This window comes from Chlorocebus sabaeus, chromosome 20 (assembly GCF_047675955.1).
Source record: "Chlorocebus sabaeus isolate Y175 chromosome 20, mChlSab1.0.hap1, whole genome shotgun sequence".
NCBI classification, from domain to species: domain Eukaryota; kingdom Metazoa; phylum Chordata; class Mammalia; order Primates; family Cercopithecidae; genus Chlorocebus; species Chlorocebus sabaeus.
This window is the reverse complement of record NC_132923.1, coordinates 119661287-119674992: the sequence shown is the minus strand read 5'-3', so window position 1 is coordinate 119674992 and position 13706 is coordinate 119661287. Positions and strand designations below refer to the sequence as shown.

The 13706-nt window shown below is 53.4% G+C and overlaps 1 protein-coding gene across 1 annotated transcript in view; it reads left to right on the top strand.

Annotated features, from left to right (window-relative positions):
- The window catches only part of PADI6 (peptidyl arginine deiminase 6), a 29499-nt gene extending 20292 nt beyond the window's left edge, over positions 1–9207 (top strand). Inside the window, exons 10-16 of the mRNA XM_007980315.3 lie at positions 1537–1644; positions 1858–2012; positions 2505–2661; positions 3092–3215; positions 4618–4688; positions 6145–6306; positions 8664–9207. Coding sequence (XP_007978506.2) covers positions 1537–1644; positions 1858–2012; positions 2505–2661; positions 3092–3215; positions 4618–4688; positions 6145–6306; positions 8664–8897 — 1011 coding nt within the window. The 3' untranslated portion in view covers positions 8898–9207. The remainder of the gene's footprint in view (positions 1–1536; positions 1645–1857; positions 2013–2504; positions 2662–3091; positions 3216–4617; positions 4689–6144; positions 6307–8663) is intronic.
- Positions 9208–13706: the final 4499 nt, after the last annotated feature.

Sequence of the window (13706 nt, the reverse complement as noted above, 5' to 3'; positions counted from 1 at the left end):
CACAGAACCCTAACCCCCAGGCCCCAGAAGGCTCTGACGCCTTTGGCTAAGGCTGTGAGAGCTGGGCCACTTCCCTGGGGTCCCGCCTGACTCTGGCACAGCACCAAATCTAAAGCCCCGGTCAGCCTTCAGTTCTAGAGCTCTGTCCTCTGCAGATGAGTGATCGTCACGTGCTAGGCGCACTATCCTGAGCACCAGAGATAAATCGGAACGTATGCTGTCCCATGTTAGCAAGGATAGAACTTTTAAGTGCTATGAAAGTCAGAGAATGAGATGATACCGTGAGTCATTAGACCAAATGAGGCAGTTCAAGAATAGTCGGGAAAATCTGCAAATGAAACTTAAGGAAACAAGGAGCTGGCCATGCAGAGATAGGGGTAGGAGTGGCCAGGATTAAAAGTAGGAGTCCCTGGCCGGGCGTGGTGGCTCACGCCTGTAATCCCAATGCTTTGGGAGACTGAGGCAGGCAGATCACTTGAGGTCAGGAGTTTAAAAACAGCATGGAAAACACGGCAAAATACTGTCTCTACTAAAAATACAAAAATCAGCCGAATGTGGTGTCGCAAGCCTGTAGTCGCACCCACTCGGGTCGCTGAGGCAGGAGAATTGCTTGAACCCAGGAGGCGGAGGTTGCAGTACGCCCAGATCACACCACTGGCACTCCAGCCTGGATGACAGACTGTCTCAAAAAAAAACAGTGGGGGTGTGCTTGGAGGTCTTGAAGACACCAATCACCGTGAACCAAGGTGAGAGGCAGGGTTACCACCTGGTTAAGGTACCTTTTCAGCTAAAGGCAAACAAGAGACACTCAAAGCATGAATCAGGAATGAAAGGTTACAGTTTAGGTTTTCAAAAGACCCCTCTGGCTAAGATATAGGGAACAAATCTTAAGAGTGGGCAAGAATAGAAGGGAAACTAGAAGGCGTTGCAGTGGGCATAGGGTGGAGACACGGTGGTTTCCTGAGTGGCACCAGCGCAGAGTTGACTCGGAATGTAAGCCAGTAAGGCTTGTTAATGGATTCTTTATAGAAGAAGAAAGGAAGAATCTGGATGCTCAAGTCTTTGTCGCCCAAGCTAGAGTGCAGTGGCACGATCTCAGCTCCACTGCAGCCTCTACCTCCTCCTGAGTAGCCGGGATTACAGGCATGAGCCACCATGCGTGGCTAACTTTTTGGGTTTTTTTCTGTTGTTTTTTTTGGGGGTTTTTTTTTTTTTTTCAGTAGATGGGGGTCTCACCATGTTGCCCAGGCTGGTCTTGAATTCCTAGGCTCAAGTGATCCACCCACTTTGGCCTCCCAAAGTGCTGGGATTACAGGCATGAGCCACCGTGCCCAGCCATGGATGTTCAAGTCTTAAACCTGAAGAGTAGGGGAGAGAGGGATCAGACAGCCTTCAAGAAAGGGCGATATCTGACCTGGGTGTTGAGGGTTGAGCACGAGTTGGCAGGAAGGAAGGGGATTCTTACCGTACCTTTTCCCTAAATGGGGCCCAGGGAGATGTGTGACTGGCAAACGATCTGTCTTCTCTCCATTCCAGGATGAGATGGCCTTCTGCTACACCCAGGCTCCCCACAAGACAACATCCTTGATCCTCGACACGCCTCAGGCCACCGATCTTGATGAGTTCCCCATGAAGTACTCATTGGTGTGGAACTTGGTTTGGCTAATCTGAACTCAGTCCAATCTCTCAGGCCTGGAACCTGCCTAGAAGTGATGGGGCACCAAGTGGGGAGAGGACCCAGGTGGCCTCTGGGGGGAGGGGATGTAGAAGTCTACCTGAGAGCCTGGATTTAGGGATAACACTGGGGCCCAAAGCCATCCCCTACTAACACCCCTTCCCCGCTGGATCTCTCCCCAGAGCCCTGGTATTGGCTACATGATCCAGGACATTGAGGACCATAAAGTGGCCAGCATGGATTCCATTGGGAACCTAATGGTGTCCCCACCTGTCAAGGTCCAAGAGAAAGAGTACCCCCTGGGCAGAGTCCTCATTGGCAGCAGCTTTTACCCCAGGTGAGCCACCGGGCCAGACGCCTTCAGATGAAAAGGAAGGGACCATGGTCGTTCCCCTGGCCCCGCCTGCTTCCCATGGCACCTCGGCCAGTCACGCACTGTGGAACATTTCTTAGAAGGACATTTGAGCTTTTGATTCATGTGGAGACTAAAGATCAGAATAAACTGTTTATTCTTTGATTCCAGGGTTTAAACTGAAACAAGTGAAATTTGGTCCACCAGGATGTCATTTCCAAGAGACATGTGGCTGGATTTCTTGGTGGCCATAAATCCAAAATGATACTGTGTCCAGGCTTATCTGTCTAGAACACTAGGCTCTGTTCTGAGTGGAGTCAGAGTAAGGGATTCATAACCAACTCATCCGCTATAGACCGGCCTCTTTCACACAACGGTCACAGAGGCCAGCTCCCTGGAGGCAGCATGACACCAAGTGACAGGTGACCAGTCTGGGCCACACTGGCTCAAAAGCTGTTCTTTCCATCTTCCTTCTAGCGCAGAGGGCCGGGCCATGAGTAAGACCCTCCGAGACTTCCTCTATGCCCAGCAGGTCCAAGCGCCAGTGGAGCTCTACTCAGATTGGCTGATGACAGGCCACGTGGATGAGTTCATGTGCTTCATCCCCACAGATGACAAGAATGAGGGCAAAAAGGTCTGTATTGGGGTCTGCAGAAGGGACATCTGACCATGTCCCCATGCCTTCTGTTGGGGACTCTTGGAAGATTCTGGAGAAAAAGCTGGCTTTTTCTCTTGGTTTTTGTTTTTGTTTTTTGAGTCTCACTCTGTCACCCAGGCTGGAGTACAGTGGCACCATCTCCACTCACTGCAACCTCTGCCCCAGGTTAAAGTGATTCTTGTGCCTCAGCCTCCTGAGTAGCTGGGATTACAGGCACATGCCACCACACCTGGCTAACTTTTGTATTTTTAGTAGAGATGGGATTTCACTATGTTGGCCAGGCTGGTCTCGAACTCCTGATCTCAGGTGATCTGCCTGCCTCGGCCTCCAGAGTGCTGGGATTACAGGTAAAAGCCATCATGTCCAGCGGAGAAAGCTGGCTTCTGACCCAAGTTCTGTTTCCCAGGGCTTCCAGCTGCTCCTGGCCAGTCCCAGCGCCTGCTATAAACTCTTCCGAGAGAAACAGAAGGAAGGCTATGGCGATGCTCTTCTGTTTGACGAGCTTAGAGCAGATCAGCTCTTGTCTAATGGTAAGGGAACTCCCTTTCCACAGAACAGAACTGGGGTCCTCCTCCTTTTTCCAGGGGCCCTTTCTGCATAGCCATTCTGTCACGCTTGGCAGAAAGGATGCCAGGGAAGCACAAAAGCTGTTGGAATTGTCGTATTAGAATGTCTTATTTCTGGGCTACTCTAGTGGTACTACGACAACACAGGTAGACCAGATGTTCTGGGATGGCCTAGAGACTTTTAGGATGTATTTGAAGGGGACTCACTTAGCATGTAGGTGGCCCCAAGTGGGGGGGAAACGGGTATTAACAATGCTAGTGCCTGGATTTACTCAGGGCACGTTGGATTAAGTACTTAGGGATTGGGACTTTGTGGGTCTCCTGGTTACATTAAGGAAACACACAGGTGGACAAGCAGAAGTAGTGTGGCTGGTGCCATCATACTTCTGATCTAAAAGCTGTGGGAGTGGGCTGGGCATGGTGGCTCACACCTGTAACCCCAGCACTTTGGGAGGCCAAGGCGGGCAGATCACCTGAGGCCAGAAGTTCCAGATCAGCCCGGCCAACATGATGAAAGCCCATCTCTACTAAAAATGTGAAAATCAACAGGGCATGGTGGTGCATGCCTGTAATCTCAGCTATTCGGGAGGCTGAGGCAGGGGAATTGCTTTGACCTGGGAGGTGGAAGTTGCAGTGAGCTGAGATCATGCCATTGCACTCCAGCCTGGGCCACAGAGCAAGATTCCGTCTCAAAAAATAATAAAGGCTGTATGAACCCAGAAAGGGGCTGTGGGGGTATTAGGTTTTTCTAGACCCTCAATACCCAAAGTGTGATCTGAGGGCCGGTGTACCTGGGAGCTTGTTAGAAATACAGGATTTCCACCCTGCTCCAGAGCTCCTGGATACTCGGCCTTTGGGGTGGGGCCCGGGAATTCCTGGTCATAGAAGCACCATGGAAGGTAACATCTGCTGAACATGAACCACATGACAAAGACTGTCACCTCAGAGCTGGCAAATGAATTGGGCATTCCTGTCCCAAAGATGAGGCCATTGAGGAATAAAAGTAATGTAACCTGGTGAAGGCCACAGGCAGAAGGCGCCAAGTTGTATCGGCATAAGGGGAGTAGGGGCTGAAGTCATCCTAACAAGCTCCAGGCTGTATCCCTCAGCCTGGCACAGGCTATTCCCTCATGCTGGGGACAGAGTGGCCAGTGGCAGTAAGTCCTGCCTGGACTTTCTGGTGTAGACCCTGGTCAGTCCCCAGAAGGAAGATACTGGACCTGAAGGTATAGTCCCTGGAGATAGGCCAGTCCCCTCCTCTCGCCATGGGTCACTGGCCCAGGAACACACCCAGGTGGCTGGGCCTTACCTGAGTGTGCCCAGCTCTTGGCAGTGCTGCTGTTCCCTGACCACTTCTCCCTTACAGGAAGGGAAGCCAAAACCATCGACCAACTTCTGGCTGATGAAAGCCTGAAGAAGCAGAATGAATACGTGGAGGTAGGGCCAGCGCGAGGGGGGGGCGTCCCCAAGAAAGGGCTGGTGCCGCAGGTCCTGCAGGAAGGTTCCCACCCACCCCTCCTGAGGGGTGAAAGGGTTGGGGGCGCAGCTGCCTGCCACCCTTTCTTTCCAGATCTTGATACAGGCCCAGGTCTGGGGCTAGAGCTGGCCATATATATGCCAGTGTAGGGAGACTAGAGGAGTAAGGAGTTAGGTCTCTGGAGTCAAACACAGCACGATGTACCTTTATGCTTGGAAGAGAGCTGGAAGTGGTAACACAGCTGTCTATGGTGTCAGATGGCTGAGGACCCAGGGTGGGACAGGGGCAGGGAGGAGCGCCATGGCATGTCAGAACAGTTGACAGATACTGCTTGCAGATACTGTCAGAAAGCATTGAGTAGGCCCTTGTTTGAGTCTGATACTCAGCTTCTCAGAAGTGAGGAGCTGGCCTCTTCAAGGAGGCTGCTGAGCTATATCATTTTCCGGGAAATGGAGCCTAGGCAGCTTGAGTAGCATAATGAGCAACACAGGAACCTGGGAGTTCAGACTCAATCCCCCAAATGATTGTCTTGGGCTGGTGATTTTACTCTGTGCCTCACTCTCATATGTAAGAGGTGTTTTACTTTATAGGGCTATCTGCAGGGTTTGTAGTGAGGTGTCTTGCACAAGGCTTGGGCCATCGTTGGTTCTCAGCTAGGCACCTGGATAATCAGGGCTTTCCCAGCTTGGGGGAAAAGACCCAGCTTTCGGGATGAAGCGGCCTGTCACAGCGGTCCTGAGAATGGTGTTCAGGGTCACCAACCTTCAGAGATCTTAGAAGTGAATCATTGGCTGTGAGAAGCAGAGTCTTCCCAACTTCTAGTGGGAGAAGCTTAGGCCCAGAGAAGGGTAATTTCTCAGCTGGGGTTGCATGGTCAGCAAAACTGCTTTGCTCACTGGGTCCTTACCATTCCCAGGAATGTTCCTAAGGAATGTTCTATGTCATGCACAGTGCATGGGTGCCCTGTTTTGCAAGAACATCCCTTCTGGCATAGCAGGGTGGGTGCCAGCCAGGCATGGGGCTGAGACAGCATCTCCCAGCCCCTGGTGACAGCTTAGGGTGTGTTGGGTTGTGTCTGAAGCTTATTTCAAGACCTAGGGAGACAGGTGTGCTGGGTGTCTGAAGCCTATTTCAAGACCTAGGGAGATGCTCGGGTATTGGGCTCAGCTGGTCTGGGTTGGGAAGTGCCCGACGCTGTCTAGCTGTGGGATCCTGGACTAAAGACTAGGCCTTTCCTGAGCCCCCACTTCCCCAGGTGAAAAGGGAACTGCCCACTTAGGAAGGTTGGTGTGATGTGTGAGGCTCCTGGTGCACAGTGAGTGATGGGGATGGCAGTGGTATCAGGCCATGGCCTACCTTCAGTATGGAAGGAAACTTAATTCCTGATAAGCTCTCCTGGCCCCTCCCACCCCACAGAAGTGCATTCACTTGAACCGTGACATCCTGAAGACAGAGCTGGGCCTGGTGGAACAGGACATCATCGAGATTCCTCAGCTGTTCTGCTTGGAGAAGATGACTAACATCCCCTCTGACCAGCAGCCCAAGAGGCCCTTCGCGAGGCCATACTTCCCTGACCTGGTGAGGGACGACTGGGCATCCCTGGGTGGGGGAGGGTCCATCCAGGTAACACTGGCTGCCGCCTCACTGTGCTGGACTGCAGAGATTGGGGAGGGACAGCAGATAACGGTGCCTATGAGGAAATGGGCAGGAGACCCCTTCTCCCCCATCTCGGTTAGGGATGCCCTCCCAGAGAGCAGGTGTACTGGGCCTGAAGGCTTGGAGGGTTCCCCAGGCAGTTACTATGGGCCAGGAACTTTAGGAGCCTCAGTGAGCTGCACCCCTAGTCTAAAAGGATGAACCTGTGAGGCCCACTTCAGATGGGGTGCTATGTAACTCAGAGTTGAGGTTGCCGTGCATCTGCCAGCAGTGAGGCCTAGGGCAAGCTACCTCAGGGTAGGTCTTTCCTGTCCACTATCCCCAGGGTCCAGGGCAGCCGTGTCTGATACATGGAGGTACATCAGCACTTAAAATAACATTCTAGGCTGGGCGCGGTGACTCACGCCTGTAATCCCAGCACTTTGGGAGGCTGAGGCAGGTGGATCACCTGAGGTCAGGAGTTCGAGACCAGCCTAACCAACATGGAGAAACCCTGTCTCTACTAAAAATACAAAATTAGCTGGGCGTGGTAGCACATGCCTGTAATCCCAGCTACTTGGGAGGCTGAGACGGGAGAATTGCTTGAACCTGGGAGGTGGAAGTTGCAGTGAACCTAAATCACGCCATTGCACTCCAGCCTGGGCAACAAGAGCGAAACTCTGTCTCAAAAATTATGTTCTGTTCAGTTTGGCTGGTCGTGGTGGCTCACCTGTAGTTCCAGCACACTGGGATGCTGAGGTGGGAAGATCACTTGAACTCAGGAGCTGAAGACCAGCTAGGGTAACATAGTAAGACCCTGCATCTTAAAAAAAAAAAAAAAAAAAAAAAAAAAAAAAAAATTAGCTGGGGCCACGGTGCAGTGACTCATGCCTGTAATCTCAGCACTTTGGGAGGCTGAGGAGGGCAGATCACTTTTGAAGTCTGGAGTTCAAGACCAGCCTGACCGACGTGGTTGAAACCCCATCTCTAGGAAAAATACAAAACACTAGCTGGGTGTTGTGGTGCATGCCTATAATCCCAGCTAATCAGAGGCTGAGGCAGGAGGATCCCTTGAATCCAGGAGGCAGAGGTTGCAGTGAGCCAATATTGCACCGCTGGACTCCAGCCTGGGCAACAGAGCAAGACTGTCTCCACTGCCTCCCCCAACCAAAAAAAAAAAAAAAAAGATGGGTGTGGTGGCCCATGCCTGTAGTCTCAGCCACTCAGGAGGTTGAGGCAGGACAATTTCTTGAGCCCAGGAGGTAGAGGCTGCAATGAGCCACTGCACTCCAACCTGGGCAACAAACCAAGACCTTGTCTGATAAACCAAACCAAAAAAAAATAATTCTGGGGCCAGGTGTGGTGGCTCACACCTGTAATCCCAGCACTTTGGGAGGCCCAGGTGGGAGGATCACCTGAGGTCAGGAGTTCGAGACTAGCCTGACTAACATGGAGAAACTCCGCCTCTACTAAAAATACAAAATTAGCCAGGTGTGGTGGCGCATGCCTAAAATCCCAGCTACTCAGGAGACTGAGGCAGGAGAATCGCTTGAACCTTCCAGTGGAGGTTGCAGTGAGCTGAGATCACGCCACTGCACTCCAGCCTGGGCAACAAGAGCAAAACTGTTTATTTTTGTTTTTAAAAATTCTGTTCCTACTTATTCTAAACCAGAAGTCATAAGAGTGGGGCTGTGAGTACAAGAGGTCCTGGCTTCACCAAGCCTATGTCAACTGTGGCTCACATCTGAACTTTCTCATGGAACAGCTGACCCATTATATAGGTATTTAAAATGAACGGAGGCATTTGAGTGCCCCCATTCTCTAAACACTTGCTGACCTCCTCCCTGGGTCCTAGGGGTACAGGCCCTGATGCCATGAGTGTCTTCTAACTTGATCAAGCTCAGTGTGGTCCGGTAGGGGTGAGTGGTGGCAAGAAGCTGCTTTGAGAAGGAGTTGAGATATGAAAGATGTGCAGCAGTCAACTGACAAAGCAGGGGTGGGGAGAGCGTTCCAGTGGAGGCAGCAGCCGTGTGTTGCATCCAGACCATAAGAGGCCAGAATAATCAAAACATAGGAACTGGAGAAGTTGACAATCCCAGACCTTGGCCAGGCAGGATTTTGTCTTGCTGTTGAGAAACAGCCATTGGAGGGCTGAGCAGAAGCGAGCTGGGTTTCACTGACCTGGAGGAGGTGGCTGCCTGCGTGCTACACCTGGTCTGGCCTGACCACAGAGAGGCAGGTCGGGGGCTGGCTTTCAGGCCTCTGATCCCTGTCCAGGCCTCACCCTTTCTTTCTGACAGCTGCGGATGATTGTGATGGGCAAGAACCTGGGGATCCCCAAGCCTTTTGGGCCCCAAATCAAAGGGACCTGCTGCCTGGAAGAAAAGATTTGCCGCTTGCTGGAGCCCCTGGGTTTCAAGTGCACCTTCATCAATGACTTTGACTGTTACCTGACGGAGGTCGGAGACATCTGCGCCTGTGCCAACGTCCGCCGGGTGCCCTTTGCCTTCAAATGGTGGAAGATGGTACCTTAGACCCGGGCCCTGGAGCTGCCGGCTCTGCCCCAGCATGGGATGGCCCACTGTCACCATGCAGCAGCATGATTCCTTGGCCAGTAGAGGCTGGAGAGTCCAGGCGACACAAGCCTTTCTTCCCCGTCCACCCCGACCCTCGGACCCAGTAGGATGGCAAATGCTGCCAGCTTGAACCCCTGTGGGGAAAAGATGGAAAAGTGTTCAGCCAAATGGCATTTACTAAATAGCCAATAAAGTGCTGGTGGGCATGAATGCACCTTGGCGGTGACCTCCTTGTTTGGGGAGGGGATGTGTGCCAGCTGAGGACAGGGCTGAGCTGAGATGCCTATGGCCATGCTGACCTTCTTGTGTGGGGGGAAGAGACTTGGCTACATGAGTTGCTGTCCTTCCCCTCATCTTGAAATTATGTTTATGGCAGGAAGTGGTTAGATTAATTCAAATGGACTTAGATTATCCAAATGCTGCTCTGGTTTAAGCAACTGGGACAAGCTGGGTCTAGAGTACAGGGCCCAGGCTGGAGGAAGGTTGAGGGCCTCCCCTTGGGCCTGGTAGGACCTGGAGGGGGCAGGCCCGGGGTGGGGGTGGTGCCATGCCCAGTGGGCAGCAAGTGGAAGCTATGGTCTCCTTGGATCTGTAGGTATGGCCTCAGAAGACACAGCAGGAGTGGACCTGGGTGACCCTCAGCCTGAAGTGCCCCTCCCAAGGCCCAAAGCCGTGTATTCCTATCTGACCATTCCTGTGTTAATGGCACAGGGATGCTGTTAAGCTTTAACAGGCGCTGTGGCTCCTGCCCTGCTCCTCCTGGGTGATGGCTCCTCTAGGACACTCTAACCCTCAGGGTAGGACCTGAGAAGGGAGCCCTGTGTCCATGTCCCACAGGGAGTTGAAGGCAGAGCTGGGCCTCGAACTAGCCCTGGTCCCAGCACCCGGGCCTGCGGGCAGCAGGCAGGACCTGGCCAGCCTCTGCCAGCTGCTGGGGCAGTGGAGGAGGGTCATCCTAAGGAAGCAAGGCAGCCAAGAGGCAGAAGCCAGGGTTGGGGCAGCAGGGCTGTTCACTGGATCAGATGTGGGTCTTTATCCAGGAGCTGCGACCTGGTGTGCCAGCTAACCTAGGACATCTTACGATATCTCGTTAGCCTGCCCATGGTGGTGTAGTCTGTGGACTATACTAGACACGTCGTATTCATGGCTCTGACCCCCTATACCAGCCTGGGACTGAAATAGACCAGACCTTCAAATGAATCTTAAATATGGGGAGGGATGGATGAGCTCATCTGCATTTTCAGATAGTCTAGAAAAGCCAAAATAAATAGGGGACTCTGGACCCCAAGGGTGGTCCATCTAGAGATGGGGCTCCATCTCTAGGGAAAAAGGGGAGAGGGAAGCCCTAGGGCCAGAAAGGGGACAAAATGTCTACTCTTCCACCCCCATGAGCTTTTCCCAGGGAACTCACCCACCTCTGCCAAGGACTGCCTTAGGGTGGATGAATTTGTCCCTCCTCCAACCCTAACTAGACCCTCACCCAGGGCTTTTCAGGTCAGCCCCGGGCCCTTCCCACGCCGCCTGCCTAAGGGTCCCGCAGGAGATCTTGGCAGCTTGACACCCTTCTCTCCTTTTACCTCCCAGGCAGCACCGCCCTGATGGCACCTGGGGAGGCGCACTCCCAGCCCTGGCTGTTAGCAGACACCTGCAGCAGAGAGCTGGGTGTACTTGGCTTGTACAATGTTATAAACGTTTCTAAGTTAGGCACTGACGATTTACTCAGTCTGGATTTCCAGCTCCTGCTGCCAAGTCTTTAGAACTGATCACACTGGGCCGAGGCTGAAGATTCACTGGCCACACCCGCTAGACAAAGATGTGCTCCAAAAGGCCCCAGGCCCCACCCCTCCCCACTGTATCCCCCTGCAAAGGTCGGTGGTCATTTGGCACCATGCTTGCACTACTGCTGCAGGGAAGGAGAGGAAATGCTCCGTGTACTGGTCAAAGGTGAGAAAACAAGCTAAGTGGGCTCTGTGCTTCAGTTTCCTCACCAGCGCAAGTGGGCAAGAGTTGTGCCTATCTCAAGGTTGTTCTGAGGACTGCAGTTATTACATAAAGCCCTAGAAAGACACATGGCACCTCTCATTGCTGATGGCTGGGGGGAATACATCTCTGTAGAAGTACAAAAGCCTCCACTGCCTGCATAGCAGACAGAGGGCCAGGCGTGGTGGCTCACGCCTGTAGTCCCAGCACTTTGGGAGGCTGAGGCAGATGGATCACTTGAGGCCAGGAGTTCAAAGTCAGCCTGGCCAACAGCCAACATGGGGGAATCTCCGTCTCTACTAAAAATGCAAAAATTAGTAGGGCGTGGTGGCATGCACCTGTAATCCCAGCTACTTGGAAGGCTGAGTTGGGAGAATCACTTGAACCCAGGAGGTGGAGGCTCCAAGATCATGCCACTGCACTCCAGCCTGGGCAACAAAGTGAGACTTCATCTCAAAAAACAAAACAATCACAGGAAATGCCAGGAGAGGCGGGTGGTGGCGGGGTGGGGGGCAGTGCTGGGGACCCAGTGTGAGGGCAGCCAAGGGTTTTGGAGATTCCAGCCCTCCCAAGTGCCTCCCAACCTGCAACAGGCCATCTTTTAGTTCTTTAAAGGCACGGAGTCCTCTCCCCTCCAGGCTGCTTCAGTGCCCGGAATGCTTTTAGAAGGAGGCGACCTCCATTTCCCTTCCAAAGCATTTAAGGGGCTGTTCCTGTCTCCCCTTCTCCCCTCCCTGCATCCTGCCTGCTGAGTCCTCCCAGTCTGGAGAGTGGGCTCCACTGCTACCGTCTGGTGTTAACACCAGCTAAGCTGGATCCTGAGACCCTCCAGCGTGGCCATCCCATGTGACCCTCCCGCAGGTCCCCACCCTTCAATGTGGGGCTGGGGCAGGTGTTTGGGGCAAAGCAGGACTAGGTAGGAACAGGGGCAAGTCCCCTTCCCCATTCACCATCTTCCAGCCCTTTCCGCTGTTCCCTGGGAGCCTAAGGAGCCTCTGAGTGGAGGATATTGGCCAGCAAGGCTGCTGGTTTGACAAGGCAGGACAGCAGCAGGAGGCAGCAGCTTTGCAGGTGAGAAAACCCCAGAGCCAAAGGCCAGGCGCGGTGGCTCACGCCTGTAATCCTAGCACTCTGGGAGGCCGAGGTGGGGGGCAGATCACCTGAGTTCAAGAGTTCGAGGCCAGTCTGGTCAACGTGGCGAAACCCCACCTCTACTAAAAAAAATTAGCTGGGTGCGGTGGCGTGCGCCTGTAATCCTAGCTAATCAAGAGGCTGAGGCAGAATTACTTGAACCCAGGAGGGGGAGGTTGTGGGGAGCCAAGCTGTGACACTGCACTCCAGCCTCGGGGACATCTTAAAAAACAAACTCCAGAGCCGCCTGTGGGCAGCCTGCCTTCTCTGCCCCTGACTTCAGGAGGCTTCTCCCATCCTCCAGCCACAGACAGAACTGCTTGAACCCAGGAAGCAGAAGTTGCAGTGAGCAGAGATCACACCACTGCACTCTAGCCTGGGCGACAAGAGCAAGGCTCCACCTCAAAAATACAAGGCCGGGCGCAGTGGCTCACGCCTGTAATCCCAGCAGTTTGGGAGGCCAAGGTGGGAGGATCATGAGGTCAGGAGTTCGAGACCAGCCTGGCCAACATGGTGAAACCCCATCTCTACTAAAAATATAAAAATTTGCCAGGCATGTGGTGGGCACCCGTAATCCCAGTTACTCAGGAGGTTGAGGCAGGAGAATCACTTGAACCCAGGAGGCGGAGGTTGCAGTGAGCCGAGATTACGCCACTGCACTCCAGCCTGGGCGATAGAGCGAAACTCTCTCAAAAAAAACCAATAAACAAGACTGCAGGAGTCAGGGGCAAGACACACAACACTCAATTTGCAACACGTGCCCAATACATGACAGCCAGTGTGTCAGCCGGGACACTGCCCCCAGTAGTGGCTTCCCTGCCCACAGGGGCTCTTCCAGGGCAGGAGCATCTGATGGGAAGCTCCAAACTGCCAAGGTGGGAGATGGGGAAAACACTGTGTTTTACATTTGGACTGTCCTGCAACAGTGCACATGCTGCTTCTGCAGCTAATAGGCCATGGGACACGGTTTCCTCCTCTCCCAAACTGGGCCAATGCCTGCCAGGAGGGGCTGGTCTGGACACTATTCAGCCAGTAAACACAAGGCGGCCAGCACTTGAGGTTCCAGGGATCCCAGGCATCTCCTTGGCTGCAGGGAGCCAGTGTCCTGTGCAAGGGTCTTGTCTAGGAGTCTGTCCGGTATAGACTCAGCAGCAGCGTAAAGGCGAATGAATACCTGCCAGCCCCGGAGAAGCGAGGACCAGCCTCCTGGTGCCCTCTGGTGGGCAGTTGGCCACACTGCCTGCAAGGAGCAGCACTGGCCTGAAGCCACGGCCAGGGCCTGACCACAGGACCCCCTGCTGAAGCCTGGGGAGTGGGTGCACATGCGTATTGCTAGGCACATAGCACATGCGGTCACTGTTCTGGATGCCTCCCATGACTTATTTTTCCCTCTCAAAGTCCCCGTGAAAATGGGAAGAACTCCTCTTCTGAACTGGACAACTGAGGAAGTGACACGGTCCCTCTCCCCTAGCATTTGGGGTGGAGTTGGGGGATCCACTCACTTCAACCAGTGTGGTTTAAACCTGGAAGCTCCCCTGGGGCTACGTGTCTCCTGACACCACCTGCTGTGGGTGCCAGGGCTTAGGGGGTACACATACAAGGAGTTAAGAAAAACAGAGCTCCATTCCAACCAAAAAAGAAACACAAAAAAGCCAG